Below are 13,658 nucleotides of genomic sequence, written 5' to 3'. Positions count from 1 at the left end.
GTCATAGATAGCTTCAATCAGTTTAAGAAATGTGCCACCTATATGCCTGTAGTCTTCAGTGTTCTAATTAGAAAAGGATGCTGGATTTTATCAAATGCTTTTCTGCATCTATTGAGAGGATCATATGGTCTTTGTTTTTGCTTCTGTTGATACAGTGAATAACGTTTATGGACTTGCGTATGTTAAACCAGCCTTGCTTCCCTGGGATGAAATCTATCTACTTGATCATGATGTATGGCCTTTTTGATGATAAGCTGTAATCTATTGGCTAAGATTTTGTTGAGAATTTTTGCATCTATATTCATTTGCATCTATTTTGTTGAGAATTTTTGCATCTGTTATTTACCTTTTATCATTTCTGATTGTTTGCATCTAAAGTGGTCTGAAGTGCTCCTTTTAAATTAGGGTGATATTTGCTTTATAGACTGTGTTGGGGAAGGTTCCTTCCTCTTCAATTTTTTGGAATAATTTCTGCAGTATGGAAATAAGCTCTTTTTTGAAGGTTTGATAAAATTCTGGTGTGAAACCATCTGGACCAGGGAAATTTTTTATTAGGAGATTTTTTATGTTTCATTGATCTCAGTGCTTGAAATTGGTCTCTTCAGGAGATCTGTTTCTTCCTGACTAAGTCTAGGGAGAGGGTGTGATTCCAAATATTGATCCATTTCCTTCACATTGTCACATTTCTGGGCGTAGAGTTTCTTGTAGTATTCAGAGATAGTCTCTTGTATCTCTGTGGCATCTGTTATTTCCCTTTTATCATTTCTGATTGTCTCAAAGCTTTTTGATGTCTGTTGTATTTTCTTTAATTAATTTTTCAGTTCCAGAATTTCTGTTTTGTTTTCCTTTTGTATCTGTCGCCTTGGAAAATTCCTCATTCATACTCTATATTGATTTTTTGTTTTTGATTTCTTTGTATCAGTTTTCAGATATCTTTTTCATCTCAGTAAGCTTCTTTAGAATCAATATTTGGAATTTTTATCTGGTATTATGAGGAATATCTTTCTATTGAGATCCATTGCTGGAAAATTGTGGTCCTTTGATGGTATCATGTTTCCTTGCTTTTTTATGTTTCCATTGATAATCTGCTCATGTAATGTAGCAGTTCTTTTGTCTGATTTTTTTGAAATTGCTTTCAAGGGGGATAATTTTTTCCTAAAGATATATATATGTTGTTGCTTGAGCATGACTCTTTGACTTTAATTTTGGGTACCTTTAGTAGTTTGATTTTTGTATGATTTCTTTTATACAGGGTCAGTGCTATCTGTGATTTCCTTCGTGGTTTAGGGAATAATTACTGTCAATAGTTTAGGCTGTGATGCAGTTTAGCTAGGGACTTGAATGCAACCCAGCCAGTCTTTGTGCCCCAGTGATACAGTGAGGGGACTAATTTTAGGCCACAGAGCAGTTTAGGCTGGCAGTGGTTTAATGTGTCCTGGGGGAGGGGCCAATTCTTGGGCCTTCAGGTGGCTTGCTCAGAAGCTGGTAGTTAGAATAGAGAGCTGGATGTGTGGAGGGAGTCTTTGAGCAGCTGCTGTGATGTGGGAGTTGGTAGTAGCAGTGATAGAGCCACTCACCAGGATGGACCCAAATGGTCCATTTTGGTGTTACTGGTAGTTGCAGTGGATTGGGTAGGCTAGTCCCCGGTACCACAGCTGCCTGTAACAGGGCAGTGGGTATTGTCATAAGTGTGCTTAGAAGAGCTTGGTCTCCCTGTCATTTCCCAGCCAGGTGGCAGTTGCAATCACCAGCCTGAGGGCTCGGCATGACCCATCATTGAAGTCTCAAAACAGTGCTAGGTATGGGCTTCCAGTCCAAGAGGGCAGGGGCCTTTTCAGGTAAGGAGCATAGGCAAGAAACTGGGGGGAGTGCTGTCCACTTACTTTTCAGTCTCTCATCCTGTAGCAGGGCAGTGGGAATTGTCCTAAGTGCATGCAGGGAAGCTTGGGCTTTTCTCTCCCTCTGCTGGGTAGGGCTGAAGTTGCATCAACCCAATCATAGCCTGAGTGCGGGGTGCTGCCTAGTTTTAAACTCCCAAACTTGGGCCGGTGACTAAAGAGGACGGGGTCTCTTCCTGGCAAATATTGGGTAGCGTGTTACTAGCTCATGTGTCTCACTACACCTTGCAGCAGGGCAGTGAGAATTGTCCTAGGTGTGTGTAGGAAAGCGGGGGATTCTTTGCTCCCCAACTCCCCTCAGCTGACTGGCAGCTATAGCTACATCAGCCTGAACTCAGCCTGAGGTTGGGGTGCGGCTGAGCTTTAAACTCTCAATCTGGCACCTCTCAATTCTTCTAGGCAAACAGGGTATGCAGGATGCCAGGAGAGTGCTGTGTGTTCACCACTTGGTCCCATAGCAGCCTATAACAGGGCAATAGAAATTGTTCTAGGTATGTGGAAGATCTTGGGTTTCCCTTTCCCTCCTGAGCTGGATAGGTCTGCAGCTTCATCAGCCTGAATTCAACTCAAGGGTGGATCACTACCCTGCTTCAGACTCCCAAAATGGCACCTTGGGCTTTGATCAGAGAGGGTTGGGCCCTTCTCAGGCAGGCTGTTGCTGTGTATATCCCAAAGTCAGATGCAGATTTATTTTTACTCTGTTCAAGTTACTTTAAGACTATTGGGATTTGGTATGTTTTAGTTAAAAAAACATTTGTCAGGTCAGGGAATTAGGAAACCTATTTTCGGTTCTAGTTACAATATTTTCATTTCAGACACTTGTCTGAGATGTTTACCACATCGTCTTTTCCAAATTTTTCACATCACTAAGAAAAGAATTAGTTTATTTGTTCTATATTTACTTATGTTGTACTTTATTTTTACATTTAGGAGATCATATTTACAAATGATTTGAAAGGGAAGTTATACAGTAGAACCCCCATAGTTGACCACCTCTCTACTTTGACCATCTTGTTAAGTTGACCTCATTTTCATAGGCTGGACATGGCACCACATGTACATATCAGTACAGTAGGCCTAGTTTTTTTTTTTTTATTAATGAATTTTTTTATTAAATATTTTATTTAATTAAATTAAATTTTATTAAATATTAAATCATAGCTGTGTACATTAATGCAATCATGGGGCACCATACACTGGTTTTATAAACAGTTTGACACATTTTCATCACACTGGTTAACATAGCCTCCCTGGCATTTTCTTAGTTATTGTATTAAGACAATTATATTCTGTATTTACTAAGTTTCACATGTACCCTTGTAAGATGCACCACAGGTGTAATCCCACCAATCACCCTCCCTCTGCCCATCCTCCCCCCTCCCTCCTCTCCCTCTGGTCCTTCCCCATATTCTTAGGTTATAACAGGGTTATAGCTTTCATATGAAAGCCAGGCCTAGTTTTTTGTGTTGACCAGTTTGTTACAGTCCCTTGGGCAGTCAGTTTACAGAGGTTCTACTGCATACTATAGGGGGAACCCTTCACTATATGCGATGTACTACATTTCAGATAAGCTTAGGTTTCTCTATGTAGAAGAGGGCTGGAGGAGGGAAGAACACTGGCAAATCCCTGTAGACTCTTAAATACAGTTGTAATGAAACTCATGGGAAATGATAATCATTAGATATCACATTAGGAAATATGTGGTGACTTAACTATTGAATCATAGAAACTGAAAGTTTTAGAATGTGAAATGGGTTATTATAAAATTACAGTTAATAATAATTGGTTTATTTTGTTGTCTTTGTCTTCTGGATTTTAGGTCGCATGGCACCACCTGTAGATGATCTTTCTCCAAAAAAAGTGAAAGTTGTTGTTGGAGTAGCCCGTAAGCATTCCGACAATGAAGCAGAAAGTATAGCTGATGCCTTGTCTTCAACCTCAAATATTTTGGCTTCTGAATTCTTTGAAGAGGAGCAACAAGAGTCTCCAAAGTCAACATTCTCTCCTGCTCCACGGTAATTTTTTCTCAGAATTTCTGTAATAGTCATTTTATATATCTTTATCATACTCAGAAGTCTTCAAAAGCAGAAAAGGAATAGTTCTTAGGAACTTTTCCTCTTGAGAAAGTAACTGTGACTTCTATACTCTAATTGGGATAAAAGAATAAGGCTTTGAAAATTTGAGTGGTTAGAGTAAGAGATTTGAGTGCTTGGGGAAGCAGCTAAAATTCTCTTTAACTATGCTCATCTCAAAAGACAAGGGTAGATTATTAAAGAAAAATTGTTTGTACATGTTTAGATCTTAGTCTGTCCAGGACAGACAAGAATGATGACTTTGTGAAACATTAGTGTATAAATGTGAATGGACTTTTTTAATAAAGTGAAACTGTAAACTCTTTACCAAATAACCTTTATATATTTTGGCCTTCTCAACATGTTAAAATAGAAGTATCTGATGACTAAGCAGAAAGTGGATTTATTCAGGAGCATCTCTTTAGGCTGCTAACTTTTTAATGTCATTTTCTAGTCCAGAGATGCCTGGAACTGTTGAAGTTGAGTCTACTTTCCTTGCTCGATTGAACTTCATCTGGAAAGGCTTTATTAATATGCCATCTGTGGCAAAATTTGTTACCAAAGCCTACCCAGTATCTGGCTCTCCTGAATACCTGACAGAGGTACCGTGGATTTTGTTTCCTTTCTGTCACTGGGTTAGTCTAAGTGGTTCTGAAAGCAATGGTTAGAGAGATAATACACAATAATAAAAATTTTTACTAACAGTGATCCTTAAACAGTTCAATTAATGGCATTATGAATTACAAGTAGGTCTTTAGAAATGTGGAAGACTGTACAATGAAAGTTTTAAAACCACATGTCTTGTACTGTTCCCAAGATGTACTACTTTACTATGTCAGAATTAAAATTAATGGGAGTCTGCATGAGTATCTAAGTTCTTCATCGAATATAGACTTACATACAAGATCAGCATACTAATGGTGTATAGTGTTAGTCCACGAAGATCTTTCATTGTTAAACAAGTCTTTTAATTTCCCCATTGCTTTTTTTCCCAGCTTCATGACTACAGTTCTTACTTGCCTATTTCTGTGAATGTGGTATTTGTTGACTAAGATGAAGCTTTACAGCTAGGTGACAGTCCTGTAAGATTAGTGAACATCATTGCTATAGTGGTTTAGTTGGTTTTATACTTGAAGCGAGTAGGGAGAAACTATTATGTAGAGCTTATTGAAAATAAGTAGTGTCAGCATCATAATATTGTGATAAGTGAGAAAGTTTGACATTTTTTGAACTACAGTAGAAACTCCATATTTGACCATCTCTCGGCATTGACCACCTCCTTAAGGTGACCTAATTTTCACAGACTAGACATACATTACATGTATGTATCAGTACAGCAGGCCTAGATTCTTATGTTGACCACCTCTGTACATTGACCATTTTGTTATAGTCCCTTGGGTGGTCAACTTACAGAGGTTCTACTCTATTTTGAAGGAAATATATTTTTGTGCATATGTAGAAGGAAAAATAAATCAGTATACATGTACTGTGTGTTGAGATCATATTTTGCTATTATGTATATACCTAATTCTGGCCATAAAAGCAAAAATTAAAAATTAAAAATTCAGTATTTCAGAAGCCCAAATTATATGCCTAGTATCTATAAGGCTAACATAAGCCAGACTTTTCTTCAGATTCAACTGAAATTAGTTTAATTCAATGTATTGCTTATCTGATGTTGATTAGGTTATTTGCTTAACAGTTCTGGTTTTGATTAACATAATTGTTACTTTTATAACAGTTTGCTTGGTTAATAATATTTTAGAAATGTGAATTTTATAGTAGAAAAATTAAGTGGATTTGTGATACTCTTTTTGAACAAATACGTATAGGAAATTTAGTTTTTCATTGGTCTGTGGTGAAAGTATTTTTTTTGAGACAGTCTTATTATGTCTCCCTTGGTAGAGTGCTATGGCGTCACAGCTCACAGCAATCTCAAACTCTTGAGCTTAAGTGATTCTCTTGCCTCAGCCTCCCAAGTAGCTGGGACTACAGGCGCCCACCACAACGCCCAGCTATTTTTTTGTTGCAGTTATCATTATTGTTTAGCTGAACTGGGCTGGGTTCGCACCCGCCAGCCTCTGCGTATGTGACTGATGCCGTAACCACTGTGCTATAGGATGCTGAGAATTAAGTCCTTAACTATGAAACCTTTTGATTTAAAGTCAGATTATTATTTTTCTTTCTGAGCCACATTGTTTATATGGCCGCTTTTCAGAGTTCCACCTTTGCTTTCTACTTATTTTTAGTTTGAAACTAAAATTACAAATAAAACATTTAAAACAATTAACAATTTAAATAATTGTAATTGAATTTAATGTTAATTATGCTTTTATGATTTTCAGTCTTCATGGAAAAAATAAGAATATACTGAATAAAGCTTTAAATATCTGTAATTGATTTTATAGTCATTCGTTTCAGAAAGATTGTACTTGTAATAAAATACATTGCAGTGTTATTGTCCCCTATACAAAAAAAATACCTTGTAATTATATTAAATTTTATATCCTCTGAAATTCAGCCATTAATGATGAAGGAATACTCTGGCTTTAACTACCACTACAAAAAAGTGGAACAGTCTCTACTCAATATTCTGAAATGTGTTGTAGTTTTCTGGATTGCTGATGCTGTGTGCTAGTCCCTGCTTCCCGTTCCTGGGCCCATCTTTCCGGTGAGATTTGGCCTGAGCTCAGACTCTTTCTTGGTAACTCTATGTTAGGCATCAGTCATTTGCAGTTGGCATTGTAAAGTCTGATTGCTGTCTCTGTTCTATATTATGTTTTCTGATGTATTTTTCATAATCTTTTTACTTGTTTTTATTACCATTTCAAATTAATCTTGAAGCTAAATTTGTACAAATTATGGGTATTTTAATAAAGTCATCCTGCGTGTATTGATCACTTTCATTTTTTACCACAGGATCTGCCGGATAGTATTCAAGTAGGTGGCAGGATATCACCTCAGACAGTTTGGGATTATGTGGAGAAAATACAAGCATCAGGAACCAAGGTGAGGAAAACTTCCCAGTATACCAGCCTGGGAAAATATTTAAAAGTAAACAAATCAGGAGTTCGTATGCCAAGATACAAGGTCTTCTGGGGAAGGGAGCCAATACAGATTCTGAAGCTACATAATTTACTCAGACCTCAAAAAACTGAACTTAAAGCCATTTGCTAAGGCTTAAAACTGGTCAGCACTCACCCTGCCTTCCTTCTGGAATGCTTTCTTTGTGGCTTCTGTCAGTATTTGGAAAGAAGTGTTTTAAAGTCAAGTGTTGAGATTCACTGTGGAATTTGGTTTTACTTTGGTTATAGGTATTTGTTTGTAGTAGGGCACATCTGAGCTCTTAACAATAAAGAGACTCTAAAACAGGCGTCCTCAAACTTTTTCAAAGGGGCCAATTCACTGTCCCTCAGACCGTTGGAGGGCGGGGCTATAGTTTAAAACAAAAAACTATGAACAGATTCCTATGCACACTGCACATATCTTATTTTGAAGTAAAAAATAAAATGGGAACAAATACAATTCACACCGCTTCATGTGGCCCGTGGGCTGCAGTTTGAGGATGCTTGCTGTAAAATATAGTGGCTCAAAGAATACAGAAGTTTCTCTCTTCTGTCAGGCCAGTTATGCAGGGTGGTTAGATGATTCTGGTTCTGAAACATCACTTAGGGACCTTGTTCCTCCTTCCTTGTTATTTTGCTTTTTCCAAGACTATTGCCCTCATCAGTCAGATACACTCGAAGCTGACTCCGAAGCACCAAATGGGAATAAATGAGGAATGCCTACCCAGTTGTTTTAAAGGCAAGACCTACAAATTATAGTCATCAGCTTCCATTGGCAAAAACTTATGCTAGGGATAGCTGTGTGCCCAGCTAAAAGTTAAAGGCTTCTCATTAGTAATGGAGGAAAGGTGGAGAAAAGATACTGGCAGATGATTAATAGCTTTCTATCACAAAAATACTTCCCTTTTCCCCTTTTTTGCTATTTTTATTTATTTATTTATTTTTATTAAAGCATAACTGTGTACTTTGATGCATTTATGGGGTTCAGTGTACTGATTTGATATACAGTGTGAAATGCTTACATTGAACTGATTAACACACCCATCACCTGTTTCTCTCCATTTTCTATCCTTTTTTTAACTCATAAAATAGTATTACAGAGGAATATTGAATCATTAGAAGAAATTTTCTCTTTCAAGGGATCTGATAGTACCTAGCATATTATAGGCAGTTGGTAAATACATCTTGACGAAAGTAATGTTACTTTTTGCCTCTTTTTCTAGAACTCTGTAGTTTTTCTTTGGAGTGATCAAAAATGGATGATCTTAAGCTAAGAAGAATATTTTCCCCCAATATAGGTTTTAGAATTAAAATTGGTAATGTTAGGATACAAATAAACTTTGAAGCACTGTTTAAGATGTTACTGCATCTATTGTCACTTTGGGACACTTTGGGAATCCTCTTGGATTTTCCTGTATTTTACTACTGACACAATATAGTATATAGTACAACTTGAACTGAGTGAAACGCCATAGTAGTTGTTGCTAACATATGTATAGTAATCTTTAATCTAAAAGTGGTTTATATAACAGACATTTTATAAGAGGTGGAGCCATAGTTCAGCTCATTCGTGTATTCAAGAGCTTGCATCAGTTTTATACTTCACAACAAATTTGGCTTTCCTGTTTTGATTGTATACCTTCATGAAAAAACATCCATTTCTTAACACTACCAAATTAATATCAAATTAGGACTATCTTTTTTACCTGACACAAAGCCAAGAATCCAGAGGCAAGTAGATATTTTCTGAATAAGCCATATTACTGTATAAATTTTATGGTCTTTTGCATATTTGAGGTCTTTTCACCCAGCCCCCTTTAGTCCTAAATTTATTTCCTGTAAACTGAATTATCACTGGGTTTGTGTGCATACAGGGAGGTGGTGTTGGTTGCTTTTAGTTCCCAAAGTACTGAGAACACAGATTGCCCTCTGTGGAAGTTATAGCATTGGGAATCAGGATATAGTATAGCTATCAAAAGTATTTAAGTATTAATTAGTCCCCTTGGGACTCAATTTTTAATAGAAAGCCTTTAGTGAAAACAAGATCTGTCAATGGACCAGCAAAGATCTTTTCTTAAGAGTTATTTCCTTTCATTATTCTCATGTGTATTTAAGTTGGTAAACCATGTTATTTGGTAACTATCATTATGGAGTTTAGATTATTACTGAAAAAAGAAACAGTATTTAAAGCCAAGCTGTTCTTCAGGTTATTATTTTAAACAATCATTTGTTATTTTCTTGAATAGGAAATTTGTGTGGTTCGCTTTACACCAGTAACTGAAGAAGATCAAATTTCTTATACTTTGCTGTTCGCCTACTTCAGTAGCAGAAAGCGCTATGGAGTAGCTGCTAACAATATGAAGCAGGTTAAAGATATGTACCTTATTCCTTTGGGTGCTGCAGATAAAATTCCACACCCTCTTGTGCCTTTTGACGGACCTGGTAGGTATACGTTTTAATAATAGGATAAGATTGAAATCACATGGGAGGTGGGGATCAGTGTGAAAAGACTAACTGCTTTTTTGGGATCCAACCCTCTAAAGATGGCTTGATAGGGCTAGATAATTATTTAATAGCTCATAATAAGCTAGATGCAAAGTTTTACCTTTTTTTGTAATGATTGAAAATGACTGTTGATGTTTTTTGATTTTATACAGGGCTTGAACTGCATAGACCTAATCTGTTGTTGGGCCTAATTATTCGTCAGAAACTGAAGCGGCAACATAGTGCTGCTAGTGCTAGTCACACAGCTGAGGCTCCTGAAAGCATACCAGTAGCATTGCCACCTGATAAAAAAAGTAGACTGGAAGTTTCTGCAGAGGAAGCACCAGAGGAAGAAAATGACTTTTTTAATTCTTTTACAACTGTATTACATAAGCAGAGAAATAAGCCTCAGCAGACTCTTCAAGAAGATCCTCCAATAGCAGTTGAACCTTTAATGGAAATCACTAAACAGGAACCACCAAAACCTTTAAGGTTTCTTCCTGGTGTGTTGATTGGCTGGGAAAATCAGCCTTCTACTCTGGAATTAGCAAACAAACCTCTTCCTGTGGATGATATACTTCAAAGCCTTTTAGGTACCACTGGTCAAATATATGACCAGGCTCAGTCAGTTATAGAACAGAACACTCTTAAAGAAATTCCATTTTTAAATGAGCAAACCAACTCAAAAGCAGAGAAAATAGATAAAGTAGAAGTAACTGATGGTGAAGCCAACGAGGTAAAAGATAATCTTTCAGAATCTACAGGTGATTCTGTAGTAATAGGAGAGGAAACATCAGGAGTAGGATCCTCCTCCATTTCTCCAGGGCCTTTGACAAATCTCAGTCTCAGAGGTAAACCACCAGATGTTTCCACAGAAGCATTCTTAACCAATTTATCAATCCAGTCAAAACCAGAGGAAACAGTGGAGAGTAAAGAGAAAACATTAAAAAGACAACTACAGCAAGATCAAGACAATAATTTGCAAGATAATCAAACTTCGAATACCAGTCCTCCGTGCAGACCCAGTGTGGGAAAAGGAAGCACAGATGGTAATGTGAGTTGCAACGAAAACGTTGTTGCTAATGCATCAAGATCCCCACCGTTTATCAACCTGAAAAGAGATCCTAGGCAAGCAGCAGGAAGAAGTCAGCAGGTAGCTACTACAGAAAGCAAAGATGGAGATAGTTGCCGGAATGGAGAAAAACATGCCCTGCCTGGCCTATCACACAACAAGGAGCACTTAACAGAACTTGTCAATGTAGAGGAAAAGTCATCTTCTGAAGAGAAAAACTCATGTGTTCAGCAGAGTGATAATTCAAAGGTTGCACAAAACTCACCATCAGTAGAAAACACACAAACGTCTCAAACAGAACAAACAAAACCCTTACAGGAGGATGTTTTAATGCAAAACATTGAAACAGTGCACCCATTTAGAAGAGGATCAGCACCAGCAGCAGCATCTCATTTTGAAGTTGGAAATGCATGTCAATCAGAATTTCCATCTAAGAACATCAACTTTACTTCCAGAAGCACCAGCCCCAGAACAAGCACAAACTTTTCACCCATGAGGCCACAGCAGCCCAATCTCCAGCATCTCAAGTCTAGTCCCCCTGGATTTCCATTTCCAGGGCCTCCTAATTTCCCCCCCCAAAGCATGTTTGGATTTCCACCACATTTGCCACCTCCATTACTCCCCCCTCCAGGCTTTGGCTTTGCTCAAAATCCCATGGTTCCCTGGCCATCTGTTGTTCATCTTCCAGGCCAACCGCAGCGTATGATGGGTCCTCTTTCACAAGCATCAAGGTATATAGGCCCACAAAATTTTTACCAGGTTAAAGACATTCGGAGACCAGAAAGGCGTCATAGTGACCCTTGGGGTAGGCAAGACCAACAGCAACTGGATAGGCCATTTAATAGGGGTAAAGGGGACCGCCAGAGATTTTATAGTGATTCACACCACTTGAAACGAGAGCGACATGAAAAGGAGTGGGAGCAAGAATCTGAAAGGCATAGACGCAGAGACAGAAGCCAAGACAAGGACAGAGACAGAAAAATCAGAGAGGAAGGGCACAAAGATAAAGAGAGGGCACGCTTATCACATGGTGATCGAGGAGCAGATGGAAAAGTAAGCAGAGAGAGTAGGAATGTAGATAAGAAGCCAGATAAACCTAAAAGTGAAGACTATGAGAAGGACAAAGAACGAGAGAAAATTAAACATAGAGAAGGGGAAAAGGACAGGGACAGGTACCACAAAGACAGGGACCATACTGACAGAGCTAAAAGCAAAAGGTAAAATCCGCAGGCGGCTTCAAGATCACATTTAAATAACTGTTAAATGTTGTATCTTAAAAACTTTCTAAGATTGCCTGCTAAGATTGTGCCATCTTTTACATTTTTACTGTTGCTGGTTTGCAGAACAATAAATTCTGTGTGTTGGTGCAGAGTTGTCTGTGCCAGTGCTCATCACCCTTTCTTCATACCAACTGTCCCTAGTTATAGGAATTTAATATTTTTAAAAGTTTTACATTGCTGTATATTCAAAGATTTGTTTTATTAATATGCAATAAAGGCTTAGAAATTTTAGTTTTATTCCTTAATTGGTAAATATGGTTAACTATGGAATATATTTACTGCCTCTAGGGAATGTCCTTTATATAATGACTAATTTGAGAGTAATGTGTGCTCTGTAAGTTTGTTTTAAATTGCACTGTTTTTAAAGAAGCTGTAGAGGAGCAACAAAAATTGAAGCAACTTCATAATCAGATTATGCTAATCATTTAATAGAGCGATTTTTGACCAAGAATCATAAGCCCAAAGGGTACATTTCTTGCTTTAATCTGTACTCATTGAAGGCATTTGTTACATATATTACAGCTTTGCGGTAGGCCATTCTTTTCATTTTCATTTTCATTTTCGGCTCTTCAGAAACTTGAATACTTAAGCTTGTACATGATCTTGTGTTTTGCTATCCTTTTTACTGTACAATGTAAATATTTTAAGGGATATTTTGATTCTAAGTATGATAAAAGAGTTTCTCACCTATTTTGTGTGTGTGATTTGAAATCCAGTAGTAAAAGAATTTCTTCTTTAAAGTTTTAATTACCTTCAGACATTGTTTTTCTCCTGCTTGGCCAAAAACATACAAACATAGCTATGTCAGGCATGAGATGAGGGGGAAAATAATCTTTAAATATTTTATAGGTTTAGATAAATTGTATAGTTGTGAAGAGGCTAGAATTTAGAACTACCAGAGAAACACCGTGCAGCTGCCACCCACTTGATACGGACATTTCTGAAAACCTGTGCACTGTCTGGTGTATTTACTCACTAATCATTGTAAAACCACAGAACTTTTATTTAAAAAATGTGTTTTGTATACTTGAAAAAAATGTGTCGTTTACCATAATTTTTACATTATATAGTTTCATATTCCAGTTTTACTTGAGATAGAAAGCATATGGAGACTCTTACTAATCCAAATCTATTTACACCCTAAAATACGTATCCTATAATAGCTATAATCTGAAGCTATCAAATGATGCTAACTCTTTTGACCACAGAAAACTTTTTATCTGCCTGTATCAATGAAGAAAGATGTAAGTAATTTCATAAAATTAAGATTAAATTTGTTTTCATAAAGTATCTAAAGATTAGAGTTAAAAATAGGTTTTGAAACTGAATTAGCCTTATTTTTGCTAGAGAGAGAAGAGAGGAAATTCAGAACCAAAGATTTTGTCTAATTTGCAGTGACTTGCAACACTTGTTTTTCCATCCTTATCCTCTGTATCATTATAAAAGTTCTCAGAGGTCTGTTTGACTTTGGTCTACTTTTCTTCTGAAAATTAACTTTTTAAAAACAAAGTTCCCAAACAAAACTAAGCCTAAGGGTGTTTAGTCATCTTTTGCACCATTATGAAGAAATGGCTGTCAAGGTTCTACAAATTAAGAAAAAAAACCCAAACTAGTTTTTTTTGCTTTTAAAATTTCAAATGTGTATGTTGTTAGTAAATCTGCTTTTACGGATTTACCTAGTTGAAGAGTTACTGGACTCTAGGTTTCTCTGCAAGACACAAGTAAAACACTAATAAGCCAGTTCCATCTACACGCCATGATGTAAACCTTGGTCAGCTCTTAAAGGT

General features: G+C 37.0%; 1 protein-coding gene across 6 annotated transcripts in view; it reads left to right on the top strand.

The window, feature by feature from the left end:
- Nucleotides 1-12,561, top strand: part of PHF3 (PHD finger protein 3) — a 99,771-nt gene extending 87,210 nt beyond the window's left edge. For all 6 annotated transcript variants that reach the window (XM_053601636.1, XM_053601632.1, XM_053601633.1 and 3 more), the window contains 5 exons: nt 3,718-3,913; nt 4,425-4,572; nt 6,890-6,979; nt 9,282-9,477; nt 9,693-12,561. In XM_053601636.1, the coding sequence (XP_053457611.1) occupies nt 3,718-3,913; nt 4,425-4,572; nt 6,890-6,979; nt 9,282-9,477; nt 9,693-11,812 (2,750 nt within the window). In that variant the 3' untranslated portion in view covers nt 11,813-12,561. The remainder of the gene's footprint in view (nt 1-3,717; nt 3,914-4,424; nt 4,573-6,889; nt 6,980-9,281; nt 9,478-9,692) is intronic.
- The last annotated feature ends 1,097 nt before the right edge of the window (nt 12,562-13,658 follow it).

This window comes from Nycticebus coucang, chromosome 9 (assembly GCF_027406575.1).
Source record: "Nycticebus coucang isolate mNycCou1 chromosome 9, mNycCou1.pri, whole genome shotgun sequence".
Lineage (NCBI taxonomy): Eukaryota > Metazoa > Chordata > Mammalia > Primates > Lorisidae > Nycticebus > Nycticebus coucang.
The sequence above is the reverse complement of the archived record's forward strand: the minus strand, read 5'-3'. Positions and strand labels throughout refer to the sequence as shown.